Raw genomic sequence first — 14,877 nt, forward strand, 5'->3', positions numbered from 1 at the left:
CCTCTCTGGGGCAGGAAAGACGGTGAGCATTCATTTTGTCAGATGTCAGGCTTGTAGCTGTGAGAGAGAACTGGACACACCACCCATGGCAATTATGGTCATGGTGCCCTAGATACTTGGACAGAAGAACAAGGTAGGGCAAATAAAATTTAGGGCAAATCACTGCAAGTTGTTCAAGCACAGCGATCATCACCAGAAATGGGTATGCAGATCAACAGATCACCAATACCATTATCCTTACCATACCCCAAGGTAATCAGCAATATCCTTGGGAGGTTATATACAGGGATGCAGCGCCAATCTTTTTAGGTGCCAGAGCTCACCAAGGACAAGGAGATGTCAGAGCGGCTCCATGAGGTGCCTGGTCTGTCCCCTGAGGTGCTGGAGCAGGGTTCCACTGAGCTCTGTCAGCACTGCACCCCTGGTTATTTAGTGGAATCATAAACCGTTCCCCCTACTATTAACACATTGGGAGTTGCGATTGTTTGGTTTCGGATTTCTAGACTTCGCTCTTGTTTACGGTGCAGGAAAAATGATTAACGTCAGTAGCTATTTTTGACTTTTAATTTTGTGAACCAGGTTGACAGAAAATCAGTTGAACGACGAAACAGCATTCTTTTTTGCAGAAGCACTCAGAGTAAACAAAAGCCTGCTTCACTTATGGTGAGTGCCGGGGTGGGCTTGATGCGACGGGGGGGGGGGGGGGGGGGGTGGGGGGAGGGGGGAATCAGTGGTCATGGCTGGAATTGGCTCCAAGCATTGAGCTGCCGATCCTGTTGATCCTTCCCTGGCGTATTGATTGCATGGCCTCCAGCTGTCCCATCCAGTGAAGCCATTTTTTTGTCATCTTCAAAATGTGGCCCATAAAACCAGTGCTGGGGCCTGCAGCCAATATTTTAAAGGGGCCCTCAATTTTGCAGGCTAGTGCATGTGCAGTGAGGAGGAAATCACCCTTAAGCTGAAATCCCCTCCCCTTCCCAAAACCTACTCACACGTTTTGTTAAAGCAAAATTTGCGGAGGTGACGGCTGGCAGCATACAAAATCAATGACCGCCTTTGTTACTCAGAATCCCCCACGCATCTGGAACTGCTCTGCGTTTCCCTGCTGCCGACATTGCCAGAGCGATTCCAGCTGTATTGACCCATCTTACAAGTTGCTGGGGTTAGTCTGTGTTCATAACCCCAATTAAATGTAATAATGAAAATCCGTGGCCCGTAGCATTTGCTACCCTCATTACGATGTCAGTCTGGTCCTGCATAAAATCAAAGGGCCTTTTCCACCACCCATTCTTCCAGATTTCTCATGGCTTTGAGTCCATGTGATTAGTTTCAAATTCCCAAGCCTCTGGGACTATCAGAGTCGAGGCTGTATCTGGTGACGATGGTAATGGCGGAGAAGCAGTAGGCTTTCGGAAAGTTGCCATGCTGGATTAGGTTATAGAGGGTAGGGGAGGGGGGTGGTATTGATGGAGAACTCATGATCGAGCAAAGCTTTGGAGGATGGGAGGCACTGGATGTTTGAACAAAATGGATATTAGTTTCAGTGGCTAAGCCTCAAGATGCATTCTTGTGTTTGATTTTTTCTTTTAATTTTAAATTTAGATATACAGCGGGGTATCAGGCCATTTCAGCCCATGAGTCCGTGCTGTCCAACTTATACCCAAATAACCTACACCCCTGATATATTTGGAACGGTGGGAGGAAATCAGAGCCCCTGGTGAAAACCCACCCAGACATGGGGAGAACGTACCAACAGCGCGGAATTCGACAAAATAAATGCTCATGATCGCTGGCGCTGTAACAGCGATGCTCTATCCATGACATAGAAGGAGGACGTTCAGCATACCAAGCCTAGGCCAAATTTCAGAGAACTTGTAGTAACCAACTTCCCTATTATCTATTCCGTCTGATCCCTTCCATCACATCCTGCTTCTTCTGCTACCCACCCTACCAGAGGAATTTCATGGTGGCCTGTTAACCTGCCGTCTTGCACATCTCTGGGAGGAAACCAGAGCACTGAGAGGAAACCCGTAAGGTCATGGCAAACTCTACAGCCGTGATTCTCATCCTCTTTCCTTCCACTCACATCCCACTTTAAGTAATCCCGATGCCATTGGTACTCTGTGATTAGTAAGGGATGGCTTAAGGTGGGATATGGGTGAGAAGGGAAGGTTGAGCATCATTGCTCTAGACCCAATTGTTACTGAAATATTTTGCTTGACAAAAATGGTCATTGGCCCATTTTCTTCTGAAACCGTGCACATGACGAGTCAATGAGGGATGATTAAAAGAGTGGTTTACAAATTTTTTTTTCCCACTCACAGACCACCTTAAGCAATCCCTTACTAATCACAGAGCACTGGATGGCATTGGGATTACTTAAGGTGGGATGTGAGTGGGAAGGAAAAGATTGAGAACCCTTGCTCTACACGGTCGCAGAGGCCAGGGTTGAACCCATGCCTGGAGCTGAGGAATGGCTGCAAAATCAACTGCACCACTCTGCTGCCCTAAGGCTGACATTACGTGTGGCTTCGTGTGATGATTTGAAGCAACTCAAAGACCAGCCCGTCTGTCACTTACATTGGCCATTGCAACTCGCAATGCAGAAGTGCACAGTGTGTAGAGTTAATCAAATACATTATTTTGTTTACAGGCTGATAAAGAATAAAATTACATCTGTGGGAGCGAACCATTTCCTCGAGGTACTTAATGGAAATACAGTAATTCAAGAGATATGGTAAGAAGCCTCACTATCTGAAAGGGGGCAATATAGCCATCGTACCTGAGGGAGTTCTTGGAAAGCCTTGTCCAATTAGTAGTACAATTCCTCCCCCTCTCCTTAACTTTATAAAATACTTCAATTTCAAGCATGCACTTAAGTCCTTGTTATTCATGTTGTTACTCCTTTGAATCCATGACCTGAGATGGGGGTGGTTAAGGCTCTGTTCTCAGGTGAAGCTGGTTCAAGAGAACATTTCTGCCGCACAGATTGGTGCGATCTGGGGGTAGTTATTTTTCACTCTGGTATTGATCTGCCACATTAAAATGGTCTTCAAGACCAATAAGTATGGTGAACCACGGATATATATGTTTGGCCATGTTAGGGCACGGCCGTTGCTGACTGTTTGTGAGGCTCCTCCCACTGACCCCCTAAATCACAGGTCCCCCCCTCAAAGCAGGACAATTGACCAGGATGCACGCACCACCAGTCTGTTGTCAATAAAGGCCTATCAGTTTCTCTACAACTTCTAGTCTTTGAAGTAATTGATGGTGCATCAAAACTATAACAAACATTTTGCCCTTGGCTGTTTATACAGATTGTAAAATAGTCACAAAATTTAGGGGGCTGGACATAGATAGCAAATATTTAGGTATTTGAATTGATAATGATTTTAAAAAATTATATAAATTGAATTACTTACCCTTGCTTCATATAATTGTTGCTTATTTAAAAAACTTGATTAATTTACCTATTACTTTAGTTGGTAGAGTAAACTGAGTTAAAATTAATGTTTTTTCCTAGAATTCAATATCTTTTTCAATAATTCCTATTTCAATTTCTTAAAAAAAATGTTAAGGATTTAAACTTGGCAGTTAGGAAATGTCTATGGAAAGATTAAATGCCAAGGGTTTCTTTGGAAATATTGACCTGGAAATATGAGTTACAGCTTCCTTATTTTAAGAATTATTATAAAGCATCTCAATTGAGATTTATTGTTTAATTTAGATAGTATTCAAGCTTGGGCTTCTGTTGAATTTAATGGAATAGAAGATATGAATCCCCAGGATTTTGTCTATAAATTGTTTTTTTTTGGAAGTAAGGAATCATTTATTTTGAAACAGTTGATTGAGTTGTGGAATATTATTGATAATGAAATTGGGATGAAAGGTATAATATTTAGGAAAATCCCCCTATATCAAAATAGGCTTATTCCTTCTTAAATGGATAACCAATTCTTGAGGAGGTGGAGACAGAAGGGAATTAAGAGGATTGAAGATCATTTTGATGATGGGAGATTTATAACATTAGAAAGAACGAGAGAAAAATTTAATCTACCTAGTAATACTTTACTTTGTTATTATCAAGTTAAAGATTTTTTTATCTGGCAAAATAGGTCCTAGTGTGATGTTACATAATCAAAGTGAATTAGAATTATTGATTTCTAACACTACTGTAAATAAATTTATTTCAGTAATGTATAACTAAGGCCCCCAAAATGGGGTACATAAATCAAGACTAAGATGGGAATTAGATTTAAATACTCAAATAAGTGACAAGGATTGGATGGATTTGTGTAAGAATGACTAAACATACGATATAGGTTGGTCCAATATAACTTTTTACATCAGTTATATTTGACTCCGCAAAAATTAAACAGATTAAATCCTGCCGTATCAGATTTGTGTTTAAGGTGTAGATCTGAGATTGGAACTTTTTTTTACATTCAACTTGGAAATGTCCTAAAGTTAGACAATTTTGGTTTGGGGTAGGTAATTTTTTGGGATAAATTACTGGGGTCAAAATCCCACAGGACCCAATGTTATTTTTATTGAGTAATATGAAGGCTAGAAGGCCAAAATTAAATTTAAATATTTATCAAATTGAATTTGTGTTAATTGCTTTAGCTGTTGCTGGGAATTGTATAGCAATATCATGGAAGTCAGAACTAGATTTAGGGCTGTTACCACAAGAGAAAGTTACTTTTAAACTGTGAGATAAATATCACGGCTTTTGGAAAATCTGGAGCCCATATTTACAAAATGTTGGTTTGCATATTTAATGGGCTCCCTGAAGACCTTACTTCTTGATAACCTCCAATAGATGGTTCTGTATAATTTTTTAAAATTTTCTTGGCATCCTCAAGTTTTTTTATTTTTTTCATTTTTAGGGGTGGGTTGAGGAGAATGGGAGGGTATATACCACATATATAATTTATTTTGAAATAGTGTACAATTGAATGTAATGTAATTATATTGTGGTTAAAAAAATTTTAAAAATAAATTTGGCAACAGGAATCTTCCACGACTCCTTGTGGAGAACATTTGCTTCTCTCTGAGTCAGATGGTGCTGGGTTCAGAACACTGTTTCAGACTGTCTCGCAGATTGGAAATGAGTACTCTGGTGCTGAATATTGGCTTGCAATCCAATGTGGTTGGGTCCTTTGCCTGACTTTGCCAATGAGACTCTGGTAATAAAGATGCATTTCCTTCCATTCCTTCACATTGCTCCTTGAGAAAAAGGCATGAAGAAGTAACTGAAAATATCTGACTTGTGAGACCGTCTTCAATGCGATTTTCTGTGCTGAAATTTGAGCAATATTTCAGCCTATAGATAAAAATTCCCTTATTCTAATATACCCTAATTTCAAAGTATGATTTTCCAAAATGAGACTTGCGATATCCCAAATTTCGATCTCTTTAATGCAACAAATCAAACTGTTACTTTATGTAGTTTTAATTCATTGATAAAATGGATAACCATTTTGCGTAGCTTTGCATTAAGATTTTCATAGCGATGAATAACAAAGTATTAACTGTATGATAGAGAAACAAAAGATATAGAGATACATGAGCTTTTAAAGAGATACACAATCTTAAAAAGAGACAAAAATTCAAAGAAAACTTTCTCGTGCTCACGCTTCCTTCACATCTTGTAGAATGAAAGAGAAAGCCGTTAGCCTGGGTGGATATTATGACATATTACATCATAGTCACTATGGAAACACTACAAAAAATGGTTCTCTTAAAGAGACAGGCACAAAATTAAAGGTTTTAATCTTTTCACAGTATCCACAGTGTCTTTCTTCTATTATAAAGTACCACTTCACAAAGAAGTGGAACTATTGTGCCTGTCTGGAGTAGGCTTTAACTTGTCCTAATTATTTCCTAAACAGCTTGAATGGCAATAGTATTTCTGCAGAAGAAGCCAAGAGATATGGAACTGAAAAGAGGTTGGTGCTGTGAATGTGAACAAGAAAATCTGCAAGAGCTGGGGTCTCGTGGTCACAGAAGTGCCGGAGAAGCTCAGCTCGTCACGCAGTATCCATAGGAAGTAAAAGATGGTCGACGTTTTGGTGACTGAGCCTGGTTCCGTGAATGCCATTTCTCATGTGATTTGACAATACTGGAATTTTCAAACAAAGCCACATTTCAAAATGTTCACAAAAACATGGCAGTTTCTTTAAGTTCTCACTTCTTTTGTGGGTATGACAACAACTTGAAAGGTTCAGGAACTATGCTGGGAACCATCGCACTTTCTAAAAACTTTGAAAGTATTGGATGAGGCCATTGTGAACACAAGCAACTTGTAGCTTTTAGCTGCAATTCTAAGGCTTTGGTGCAAAGGCCAAGATGAGTTCTATTCTCCCATCACTGACTCAAATGGCACAGAATGGAAATTCCATTATTCCAGTGCACGCAGGCAAAGAAATGTCTCCTGTTATTTATGCTTGTTTATGTCCTGTTAGTTTATGAATAAATTACATGGAATGAATTTAAGTTTGCAGTTTTTCAATAAATAACCACAAGTTACTCTTGATCTTCTTTATTAGCATGGGAGAGGAAGTTTTTACAACATTAAATTACAATAACTGAGCCATGTTGCTAAATTACCTATTTTGACTTCCAAAACTTGATCTGGTTCAGTTGTGATCCATCAGCAATAATTGTGTTTTACTTTTCATATCATCATCCTTCTGCTATTGGAAGAACAGTTTCTGTGGGACTAGTATTCCAGGATTTTGCCTGCCCCTGACTTCATCCTCCAAAGGGCGCCAGGAAATGGAGCTTCAAAGCTGAGACTGAACACTGGCACTAGGTAACTTAGCAATTATTTCTTGAAGAGCAAGAAAAGTCTTATTGTGTATTTTGTACATGTGGCAATAACAGGGAATCTTGAATTTAGACCACCACAGTTTTTCATCTCCACCATCATCCACGCCCTGTCTCTGAGAAGGATCTGAATGCATTGAAATGAAACAAAGAAGCAAATTATGTTGTTTTCATCTGAAACGTGATCTGACCTGAATCCAAATGATTCCTGTCGACATGCGCATGACTTTGTGGAAGAGATCTACATGGGTCTTTTGTCTCTGTGTGGCCTGACCTTCATGGATACATGGCCTTGAGGAATTAGATCCTTCTCCACTCCCGTTGCCTCCTATCTGGAGTAGCTAGAGGTTCCTTTACCCAAGTAGAGGGTGGAATACTACTCAGGCGATGGTCTGAGTAATAAGAATAAATAATAATGTCATAATAAGAATAAATTAAGAGGCAAAGATATTCAAGCTTCTTTAATAAGTTGCCATCCATTTAATTTAATTTAGACATACAGTGAGGTAATAGGCCCTTTTAGCCTATGAGCCTGTGGTACTCAATTACACCCAATTGACAGTGGGTGGAAATCGGAACAGCTGGAGGAAATCCAGGGACAAGGTACAAACTCCTTACAGATTGTACCGGTGCGATGCACTGTGGTGACAGTAAGCAGATGCAAGATTCAAAAAGACTGAACAGCAGGCTTTATTCTACTTAAATACTTCTGCTGTAGTTAGCTGCAACTCCGGTTGACTGACCTCGAGGGGCCGGATGTGGCTTATTGGCAGTCGACCGGGTGGGACTTGATCCATTCAGGTCGACTGATTGACAAATGTGGTCTGTGCTCCGGTGCTCTTCATGCAGGTACACAGGTCGCCCCCTGCAGTCGGCTAGTGGTGTATCACCACAGCCAGGTCCAAACCTGGGTCGCTGGCGCTGTAACACCGTTGTGCTAAGCGTTACGCTAGCTGTGCCTCCCCATTGTAGGAGTTTTGATGAGCTGCTCCTTTAAATGTTTTATGGTGTCCATTTTGCTTAAGATATTACGTTTTATTCATTTTTTTTTCATTTTGACCTCCAATAATGGATACCAGACTTTTGTTAAAGATAATGTTTATGGTCTCCATTGGAGTTATGGAAACAGTTGGATTTTGTGTGTTATTTTATGCCCATCTTTGAGGGTGATAGATTTCTCGCTTTAAAGTCTCCATTGTGCCGTTGAATAATTACTCTGAAAAGTCCCTGACATCTGCACCTGGTGTCTGTACCGATGATACCCTCCGAGGAAAGTTGGTCAGTAGAAATATTGTTCTAAATCATGTTTAGACATAAGCCTGACTTCGCCTGAAATTGTCAGATCTCAGAAGCTCAGCAGGCTCAGACCTGGCCAGTACCTGGAGGGGAGACTGCCTGGGGCTGTGGGTTTCTGTGAGGGGTGCCGGACAAAGTGACGGCTCTCTGCCTGCCTCACGGTAGACAAAAGTTGAAGAATCTCATGTATGTTAAATTATAAATGTAGTATTACATGATAACCTTTACCTTTACCTAAACCCACCAATGGGAATGAAAGAACGTGATATTGAATGCGTTTCAATTGAATGTTCTCTTTCGCTGGGTATTTGAAAAGGTCGGTCAAAATACCAGCAACATTTGGATTTGACACATTTTTCCCACACCAACTATGAAATACATATTGGTGAAATAACACTGGACAATAATTCAATGGGTTCGCTTCCTGAAAAAAAAGGGGATTATAATAGACAACTGAACACAGAGATACTTTCAGATTTCCTGTATCACTTAGGAAGATGGAGAAACATTAAATTAACTTTTATTGAATTGAGCATGTTTAATTGCATAATGATGCTGCCACATTACGTTAGTTCAACTGACCTTAAAAAATTTTGCCGCTGATTTTCGTTTGTACTCAGCATCTGATGCCTCTCATATCAGTGTCCAACAATAGTTGGCCAGCACTGATGGATTCCAGTTGCCCTGATACCACTTTCCCATGGTCACAATATCCTTGTGAAACCTTTCACTGTGTCCGTCACTGACTGCACCAAGACCAGCAGGGAAGACGTCCGAGTGCGAAGGCAGAAAATGAACTTTCAATGATATGCTGAACTTAATGGATTTGTAGCTTGAAGTGGACTTAAGATATGACAGGAAATCAGAAAAATAGTTTATATCTTAAAAATAATAGGTATGGGATTGGAAAATATTAAGATGATTTTCATGATCAGTAGCCTAAAATTTGTAAGATACACCCAAAAGCGTTCAGGAAGCAAATTCTTCATTGTTCAGTGTTTGGACTAGTGAAGTTAAGCGAGGCATTCAGGAACTTTGAGTTAATTATATGAACCACGACACTTGTGTCAACAACAGTGATCATGAAGGAAACTGGAATGAGGTGTCTTATAGAAGGAAAGCTACTATTCTTATCAGGTCCATCCTATGTGATCCACAGAATCTTGGTAAAGACTTAAAGGTTTGGCATATTACTGAAATGTATCAAATCTACTCTGTCAAAAAAGAAACCATGCACATAATGAGTCAATTAGGGACAATTAACAGTGGATTTCAAACATTTTCTTTCCACATACCTCCTTAAGCAATCCCTTATTAATCATAGAGCACTTATGGTTTAGAGAATACTTAAAGTGGGATGTGAGTGGACAGAAAAAGGTTGAGAACCACTGGTGCAATGCTTCCTGTGTGCCCAAATGGAATAGGTTCAAAATTAGGTACCCACGAACTATCACGGGCCATTAGGAGGATTGAGTTCAGTAGAGAGGTCATGTTACAACTCTACAAATCAGAGTATTGTGTTCAGTTCTGGTCACCTCATTATAGGAAGGATGTGGAAGCTATGGAGAGGGTGCAGAAGAGATTTTCCAGGATGTTGCCTTGGGAAACAAGTCTTATGAGGCAAGGTTAGCAGAGCTGGAATTTTTCTCTTTAGTGCATAGAAGGATGAGAGGTCTACAAGATTATGAGAGGCATAGATAGGGTGGACAGCCAGCACCTGTTTCCCAGGGCAGGATCAGCAAACACCAGAGGACATGTGTACAAAGTGAAGGGAGAGAAGTTTAGGGGAGACATCAGGAGCAGGTTTTTTACACAAAGAGTTGTGTGTGTGGGGGGGATCTGGAACGTCTTGCCAGGGATGGTGGTGGAGGCTGAAACATTAGGGACATTTAAGACACTTTGTCACCCGAGTTGGCATTTCTCTCTATTCAGCTTCAGGTTTGCTTTCCTTGTTGCTTCTAGTGCTTTCCTTAGTCCCCATACTATCATGTCATCCATTGAGGTATCAACTCTGTCCAGGTGCTCATAGACCATATGGATAGTTTTGTGGTACACTACAGGAGCTGAGACAATTCCAAATGGTCACCTTAGGAATCTGTATCTGCCAAATGGACTTGCTTCATCCAATTTCAACTGCCAAAATCCTGCTGATGCATCTAATTTGCTGAAAAACTGCATTTGCAAACTGTGACATGATTTCTTCACGCATCATAAGCTTAAAGTGTTCTCTCTTTATTGCTCTGATTAGATCTCTTGGATCCAGACAAATTCTAAGTTTTCCATTCTTTTTGTCCACAACGACGAGTGAACTCCCACTCTGTTGGCTCATCTATCTTCTGAATCATGTCCAGGCTTTCCATTCTGTCCAACTCTCCTTTTAGTTGCTTTTGCAAATGGAACATTTCTGCATGGATGTATTATCGGTGGCACACATTTATCCACTCTTATCGTGTGTTCTCCTGGAAGGCAGCCGAGACCCTGAAATAGGTAATTGTACACCTTCATGAGTTCATCATAGACTGTCTCTCCTTCACTTTCCACAACGGGGACTCTTTTTACCAGATTCATTTTCTCAAAGGCTGTTAAACCTAGTGTGGTCGGTACATTCTTTGGCATCATGATGAATGTTTGCATGTGCTCTTTGTCCTTGTGTTTCACTTTGATCATGCATTCTCCTTGCACTGGTATATCGGTATCTGAATATCCTTTCACCTTCACTTTTGTTCCATACATCTTTGGTCTCAGTCTAATCTTCTTAAAATCAGTTTCTGATATTACATTAATTTGTGCTCCAGTATCCAATTTAACTGAAATGTACATGTCATTCACTTTTAATCTCAACATGCATTCTCTGTTTTCTTTCTTGTTTTCAGTCACAACGTCTACATAGAATTCTTCTATCTCCCTTTCATCTACTGCATGATCCTTGCTTTCTTTCACTTGGTTCCTGCAGTAATGGGCATAATGGATGTTTTTGTTTCACATTTAGCCTGTTTTACCATATGCTGGAGAGGAGGTGGTGGAGGAAAGGAGAGGTAAGAAGTGTTTACTAAGGTCATTTACAGGGGACTAGTATAAAAGTCAGGAGAGGAGTAAAGAGGAGGGAAGGTAAGGCAAGGAGTCTTTTTTAAGGCACTTACCTGGAGGCCTGTTGATCAAATCAGGAGGGGAAAGGAATCAGAGACAACCGTTGGAGGAGTGAGGAAGAGTCGTCAAGGTAAGGCATATAAAAGGGCACCTAACGGGGCCTGGTCAAACATTCGGGAGACGAGGCAGCAGAGGAAAGAATAGGCCAGAAAGTAAGAAGAAGTGTTTGCTAAGGTCACTTATGGGGGGGGAGGTTAATTAATTAATTGGGTAATGGCTAATAGGCCGATAACTAGGAGGGGAGGGACAGGGAGCGGCCCAGGTGTGAGTGAGTGGCACAGCGAAGGAGTGGGACTTCCAGGCTTTGGCTCATCAGGCTTTAGTGAAAGCAGGTGGGGAGAAAGCGCCTACATCGAGCAGGGCTGAGGTAAGAAGAGAAAGTAAGACTAGTCTAGGGTGTTAATCTACAAGCTAATGGAGTCAGCTAGTGTGGTGACACACCACCAGCCTACTACAGGGGGAAACCTCTATACCTGCAGAAGAGCACTGGAGGACAAGGCAACACCTGGCCGGCTGTCAATCAGCCAACCTGAATGGACCAAGCCCCACCCGGTCAGCTGCTAATCACCCTCCGGGATATAAGCTAGATCCGGCCCCCTCGAAATCAGTCTCAGAGCCTGCATATCACTCTCACAGCCAGCTCTGTGGAAGTTTATGTAGAATAAATCCTGTTTAAACAGACTTTGTTTTGTGTCTGCTTTCTGTTTGATAGCGCATCACAGCTCGGGCTGTCGATTGTTCCAGCGGTGGGATGTGGGAAATCTGGGATCGTGTACTTGTCCCAGATAACCACACCTGCAGGAAGTGGATCCAGCTCCAGCTTTTCACAGACCAAGTTCGGCAACTGAAGCTAGAGCTGGATGAACTGCGGTTTATTCAGGAGGCTGAGGAGGTCATTGAGAGAAACTACATGGAGGCCATCACCCCAAACAGGATGCAGAGACATGGGTGACTGTAGGGGGGGTGGGGGGTAAAAGGAAGGGACCAGTGATGCAGAACACCTCTGTGGACATTCCCACCAACAATAGGTATGTCATTTTGGATACTGCTTGTGGGGACTGTGATAGTACAGGATGCTATCACCAATGTATATTTGTATATATTTGCTTATAGTTGTTGTGATTGGCTGAGAGTCGTAGCCACGCCTACTGGCAGGTCATAAAGAGCTGCTCCTAACCAGACCCAGGTCAGTCTGGACTGGTTGACCGTGCTGTAATATGCTCCAGTCTTTTTGCTGATTAAAGCCTTGGTTTGAGCTAACAAGTCTTTGGTCCATTCGACATGTACAATTTAATCAGCAAAAAGTTTCAAACGATGGAGCGAATGCTGCGACCAGAATGCCTCAGCATCAATCAGCAGTCAGCTACTGCCCAGAATGACTTTAGGTACTGGGTGAGGTGTTTCAAGGCATACCTGCAGTGGAGGAAGACGCAGACAAATTACTGGTGCTGATGTCCATGGTGTCCTCGAGGGTCTAAGAGAACATCCAGGACACACCCTCCTACAAGGAAGACATGAAGATGCTGAAGGGACTCTATGAGCGACTTGTGAACAAGGTCTATGTCAGGCACATGCTAGCAACCAGGAGGCAGCAGCCCTGTGAGTCCTGCAGAGCCTACCTCCAGGCACTGAAGTTACTGGGGTGAGCATGTGCAGGCACCGACAAAACTGCGGCCGGCATCACTGGCGACTTCATCAGGGACGCTTATGTGACTGGGATCCGCTCTAACGAGGTGAGGCAATGATTTCTGGAGCATGGGGGAGACAGCCTGGCTGAGACGGTGAAAATTGCTGAAACAATGGAGGCTGCAGCCCTAAACATGGACGCTTATACACAGGGCTGGGGCCTGTAAGGTAAAAACATCATGAGATGGGACCGGAGAAGGAGTCACCCAGTACTAAGGAGTAACAGAATGCAGATGTGACCTTGTACACTCAAGATAAGCTTTGCACTAACAAGAATGATGTGCAGCAGACTAAGAGAAGGATAGCAACAGTTTATTCATTCGACAATGTAATGGTATGATAATTTACTAAGTACGTATCCTGAGGTATGAAAAAAACACCACTTGCTGATAACGGCAGAATGCGCCTTCTCCAACTAACACTGTTAGTTGCAAGTGTTACAATCCGGCAATAAAGAACAAAGAACCTTGATTTCGACTCAGTCTGGTGTTTGACTCACTCATTCATGAACAAAGCAGACCTAACAATTTGGTGACCCCGACGTGATGGGTGAGTGGACACTGGACGACGGTTTCTGTTTTTCTTGACAATCATCTCAGCCGGCTGATAAAAAGGTCCAGAGAAGCCTGTTTTAACAAAATTCTCTCTTTTAAAATCTTTATGATTGTCAGTAAGAACTGGAGATCGGACAAATTAGACGACCATAATTGAAGGTCGTCACTTCCAGGATTGTAACACGTAAGTGGTTACAGATAAAAGAAAAGTCCTTAAGGTGTTTGAGTGACATTTGATAAGTGTTTCGCCGACAAACTACTAGAGTTTAAAAAGTCTTTATTGTGTCGTTGCAAAGTCCAATAGAGTGAGAAGGTGGTCTATGAACAATTGGGGACCTGAGTTTTCTCCCCTAAACTGGTTATTAAGAGGAGAAATCTCCCACGTGAAGGTTGGGCTTTGAAAGAAAACGAAGGTTCAGGCTTATTGGTCTCAATTGTATAAAAAGACTCACTTATAAATGTCCGGTAGGTATGATAATGTTTGTACACTTGAAAACTTAAGAATTTATTTCCCCAATTCGCCGTAGTGGAATACCACAGCGGACATTAGAGACCTTGAGACGAAAAAAGAGTACTCAGGGACGCCTGCCTGGTGAACAAGGACGACGACGAAAGGCTGCAAAAGTTGTGTCCGGATCAGGTAGGAGATATCAATGAAAAAGTTGACAGAATCTTAAGAGACACCCGGTTTATTCGAAGTATTTTTGATAAGTTAAATGAGGGTATTCCCAGCATCACCAAGGAGATAAAGTTACGTAAATTCATAGATTGGTACAGGGAAACTGGACAAAAATATAGCCCAAAAAATTTGGTTTCCTAGTTGTAATTTAACTTTCAGACCTCTTTGGGAAAACAGAGAGTGGAAGACGAGCAATCAGAGTATACAGGACAGTCTGAGGTCCACCGGAGGACCAGACTTAGAGACTGTTTCACTAAAAAATTTTTTTCATCCGGCCTGCAAAGAGACATTTTTAAAAGCGATTTTCGTTAACATAGATCCCCTAAACGGACAAGAACCTAAATTAAAAGAGGCATTAGGAAGCGACCCTGCAGCAATGGCTGCACAATTGTCTGCTAAGACCTTTGACCAAGTTATTAGGGAAATTAATCAGGAGTTAGGGAAGCGAAATACCAGTAATGTGGCATTGGAGAAACAAAAAATTCTCCGAAAATGTGTAGATCGCTGGAGGAAGATGGGGTGGTTACCCGGGAGCGCTGAGATGTTCCTGACAGGTGAGGGAAACAAAATTCTAAAGCGTAGGGTCTTAGATAAGCTGGAAAAAACAAAACACAGAAGGGAAAGGAAAAGTGCCTGTTTCCAGTTTCCAGCCACGAAGTGTCCGGGTTTGCTCTCTCCCTCCCT

The 14,877-nt window shown here is 41.7% G+C and overlaps 1 protein-coding gene across 3 annotated transcripts in view; it reads left to right on the forward strand.

Annotated features, from left to right (window-relative positions):
• nod1 (nucleotide-binding oligomerization domain containing 1) overlaps nucleotides 1-6,493 on the forward strand; it is a 65,749-nt gene extending 59,256 nt beyond the window's left edge. For all 3 annotated transcript variants that reach the window (XM_069906481.1, XM_069906497.1, XM_069906487.1), the window contains 3 exons: nucleotides 580-663; nucleotides 2,654-2,737; nucleotides 5,895-6,493. In XM_069906481.1, coding sequence (XP_069762582.1) covers nucleotides 580-663; nucleotides 2,654-2,737; nucleotides 5,895-5,964 — 238 coding nt within the window. In that variant the 3' untranslated portion in view covers nucleotides 5,965-6,493. The remainder of the gene's footprint in view (nucleotides 1-579; nucleotides 664-2,653; nucleotides 2,738-5,894) is intronic.
• Nucleotides 6,494-14,877: the final 8,384 nt, after the last annotated feature.

The sequence above is a fragment of the Narcine bancroftii genome, chromosome 1 (assembly GCF_036971445.1).
Source record: "Narcine bancroftii isolate sNarBan1 chromosome 1, sNarBan1.hap1, whole genome shotgun sequence".
NCBI classification, from domain to species: Eukaryota; Metazoa; Chordata; class Chondrichthyes; order Torpediniformes; family Narcinidae; genus Narcine; species Narcine bancroftii.